The sequence below is a fragment of the Emiliania huxleyi genome (assembly GCF_000372725.1).
Source record: "Emiliania huxleyi CCMP1516 unplaced genomic scaffold EMIHUscaffold_72, whole genome shotgun sequence".
NCBI lineage: Eukaryota > Haptophyta > Isochrysidales > Noelaerhabdaceae > Emiliania > Emiliania huxleyi.
This window is the reverse complement of record NW_005196603.1, coordinates 256,182-259,679: the sequence shown is the minus strand read 5'-3', so window position 1 is coordinate 259,679 and position 3,498 is coordinate 256,182. Positions and strand designations below refer to the sequence as shown.

General features: G+C 73.2%; 1 protein-coding gene across 1 annotated transcript in view; it reads left to right on the top strand.

Moving 5' to 3' along the window:
• Positions 1 to 362: 362 nt before the first annotated feature.
• EMIHUDRAFT_217085 (hypothetical protein) overlaps positions 363 to 3,498 on the top strand; it is a gene marked incomplete at both ends in the record, with an annotated part of 4,031 nt that continues 895 nt past the window's right edge. Inside the window, 5 exons of the mRNA XM_005761191.1 lie at positions 363 to 483; positions 1,057 to 1,373; positions 1,624 to 2,052; positions 2,175 to 2,219; positions 2,344 to 2,409. Coding sequence (XP_005761248.1) covers positions 363 to 483; positions 1,057 to 1,373; positions 1,624 to 2,052; positions 2,175 to 2,219; positions 2,344 to 2,409 — 978 coding nt within the window. The remainder of the gene's footprint in view (positions 484 to 1,056; positions 1,374 to 1,623; positions 2,053 to 2,174; positions 2,220 to 2,343; positions 2,410 to 3,498) is intronic.

Below are 3,498 nucleotides of genomic sequence, written 5' to 3'. Positions count from 1 at the left end.
AAATACCTGGGGTTTCTCCGCTAAAACGGAAGCGCCACAGCCTCCAGACACACACACTCATATGGAGCTCCTCGCTCGCCCGCCTGGCGGCGGCAGCGGCCATGGCGACGCTGACGGCGGCGGCACTCGTGGCGGTGACACTCGTGGCCGCGGCGGCGCCTGGGCAGCAGAGAGAGCTGTCGCTGCAGTGCTGGCGGCAGCTGGCGGCGGCGGCTGGGGGCGGCGGCTGGCGGCGACATTGCTGGCGGCAGCATGCGGGGGCGGCGCTGCTGTGGCGGCGAGGCGGCGGCGTTGCAGCGCCCTGCCGCAGCAGGCCCGCCCGGATAGCACTGGCAGTCTGCCGGCGCGGCCGGCGCATTCGAATGCGCCCGCCGCGCCGGCAGACTGTTGGATGGCCACAGTCGCGAACGTGGGTGAAGTCGTGCGGCGCAGAGACCAGCTCATTCGCCGTCGCCGGTCCCTCGATCACGGGCGCCGTCGCCGGTTGACCCGCGTCCATGGGCGGCAGCAGGCCTGCAGCCCTCCAGCCCTCTAAACCCCTCCGACCCCTCTAGCCCTCTCGTGGCGGGCACTCTCGGAAGCTCCGCGCCATTCTTTTTTTGCGACCCCTCCCGGAGGCCCTTCCGACCCCTCTCGAGCCCTCCCGCCACGAAGATCCTCCCTTTGTCCGACCGTCCCTCCGAGCCCACCCGGCGCCGAGCCCTCTTGCCTATCACCCGAGCTCGGGGGGGCGGCGAGCCCTCCTGCAGCCCTCCTGGACCCCACCACCCCTCCCGCCTCGCCCAGCCCTCCTGACCCCTCTCCCCGGTGGACCGCTCCACCCTCCCAGCGCGCTAGCCCTATGGGACCCTGTGGAGCCCTCCCGACGCCGATCCGACGGGGACCCCTCCAGCCCTGTGGGCTGGCGAGCCCTCCGGTCGGAGGGGTGGAAGTGGGAGGGCTCGAGGACGGACCCCTCTCGCTCCGGGAGGGTGGAGGGGTGGAGGGTGGAGGGGTGGAGGGGTGGTTGAGCCCTCTAGCTCTATCGATATAGCCCTACCCCTCCCGCCGTTTTAGGGCTTGCTGACCCGCTATGCTATAACTTGCCACAACGCATCAGCAGCTGCTCCAGGCATGCCCGCCGACTGGGTACACGAGGAGTGGAGGTGCTCGAGGCTCTCCTCGCCAGCGGCGGCGACCTCTCGCACATCGAGGAGGTCGTCCTCTGCTCGAGCGATGGCCCAGCCGAGTCGGCGTGCCCACCCATCGCCGTCAGCAGCTGGCGCTGCCCCTGCAAAAGGCCAGCCCAGCTCGCCGCGCTGCGTCGCGCCATCCTGAAGGGTGAGCGGCCGCGGGTTGCAGGCGTGTACGCGTCACCGCTCACCCCGCTCGATGTGGCATGCCGTGCGGTGGCTGTGCTTCGCTGCGTTGCTGCGCGAGGCCAACCCGCCGGCGAGGGCGGCGGCGGGCACCTCGCAGACGCCGACGCGGGCAGCGGGGAAGGGAGTCGGCACAAAACCAAGCCAGCGGAAGCCCAGCAATGTGGCGGCTCACTCAGGCGATTCTTTTTCTTGCGCCAGCAAATTCTTTTTCTTCGCATTTTGCGGCATGTCCGCTCGACAGCTCCTCCGACGACACCTCCAGTGCGCGCTGGTTGGTGACGGCCGAGCAGGATACTTTAACCAGGAAGTCATCGCAACCCTGGACACGCCGCTCGACTTTCGCAGCTTGAGCTGTGAGCGTCAGTATCGAGAGTCTCTGGCCGCGGTGTACGCCAAGGGCAAGGCGTGGCTGACCCCTGTCGAGATCTTCCGGCCCCACTACGCGGAGGCGATCGGCCGCTCGATGCTCAGCCGGCACCGCCAAGCCTACGGTCCGAGCGAGCCTCTGCGCATCTGCGAGGTCGGTGGCGGGACAGGGACAGCGGCGCTGTCTCTGCTCGGCTGGCTGGCGAGAGCGCATCCCGATGAGTACGCCCGCTGCCACTACCGGCTCCTCGAGCCGTCGGAGCGTCTCGCGCGCGTGCAGGCGGCGCGGCTGCGCGACGCGGGCGTGCCGCCAGAGCGGGCGGAGGTCGTCCGCCTCGCCAGCAGCGGTGAGTGGCCTCCCGAGGCGCAGCCTCTCTTCCACCTGCCGCCCTGCACGCTCGTCCGGCACGCTGATCCGAGGCACCTTGCCCGCGAGGGGGTGCGTAGGCGCGTGCGGCGCAGGCCGGCGCATGGTCGCTGCTGCTGCTCGAGGTGCGCCGCTCCCCTCTCCCTCCTTCGCCCCGCGCGCGCCTGCCAGAAACGGGCTACCGCCACGCGCCGCCTGCGCGAGCGGCCTGCCGTCCCAGCCGGCCAAGCCACCGACCGTCGCCGCGAGGTGCTCGACAACTTGCCGCACGACAAGCTGCGGCACGACCCCGACGCCGGGCTGCTCGAGGCCCACGTCACAGCCGCCTCCAGCCCCGGCTCCGGCCCCGGCTCTGGCCCCGCCTCCGGCCCCGCCTCCGGCCGTCCCTTTCGGGAGGAGTTCGAGCCGCTGGCCGACCCGGTGCTGCTCGAGGCGAGCGAGCTGCTCGGGCTCGACTCTGCGGAGGCGGCACGCCGCGACGCCGCGCGGGACACACGCCCGAGCCACGAGACTGAGCCCGCCCCCCTGCGGCATTCCCGCCTCCGCCTTCTCCTCCGCCGCCCTCACCACCCCCTCCGTCGCCGCCACCGCCAAGTCCGCCTCCTCCCTCGCCGCCGCCGCCCAGCCCTCCGCCGCCATCACCCCCACCACCCTCGCCGCCGCCGCCCTCGCCGCCGCCTCCGAGCCCTCCGCCTCCAAGTCCGCCTCCGCCCTCCCCGCCGCCGCCCAGCCCGCCGCCACCGTCGCCGCCGCCTCCAAGCCCACCACCGCCCTCACCCCCACCACCGAGCCCGCCGCCTCCGAGCCCGCCTCCGTCTCCACCACCGCCCTCGCCTCCCCCGCCCTCGCCGCCGCCGCCAAGCCCGCCTCCGCCTTCTCCTCCGCCGCCCTCACCACCCCCTCCGTCGCCGCCACCGCCAAGTCCGCCTCCTCCCTCGCCGCCGCCGCCCAGCCCTCCGCCGCCATCACCACCACCACCCTCGCCGCCGCCGCCCTCGCCGCCGCCTCCGAGCCCTCCGCCTCCAAGTCCGCCTCCGCCCTCCCCGCCGCCGCCCAGCCCGCCGCCACCGTCGCCGCCGCCTCCAAGCCCACCACCGCCCTCACCCCCACCACCGAGCCCGCCGCCTCCGAGCCCGCCTCCGTCTCCACCACCGCCCTCGCCTCCCCCGCCCTCGCCGCCGCCGCCAAGCCCGCCTCCGCCTTCTCCTCCGCCGCCGGCACCACCGCCTCCTTCGCCGCCACCGCCAAGTCCGCCTCCTCCCTCGCCGCCGCCGCCCAGCCCTCCGCCGCCATCACCACCACCACCCTGTCCTGCGCCACCTTCGCCACATCATTGGAGACCTGGCCCTTCCTGTGTGCCACAGCGCTGACAGCATCTCCCTCGACCGGCAGTTTCTACCTCCG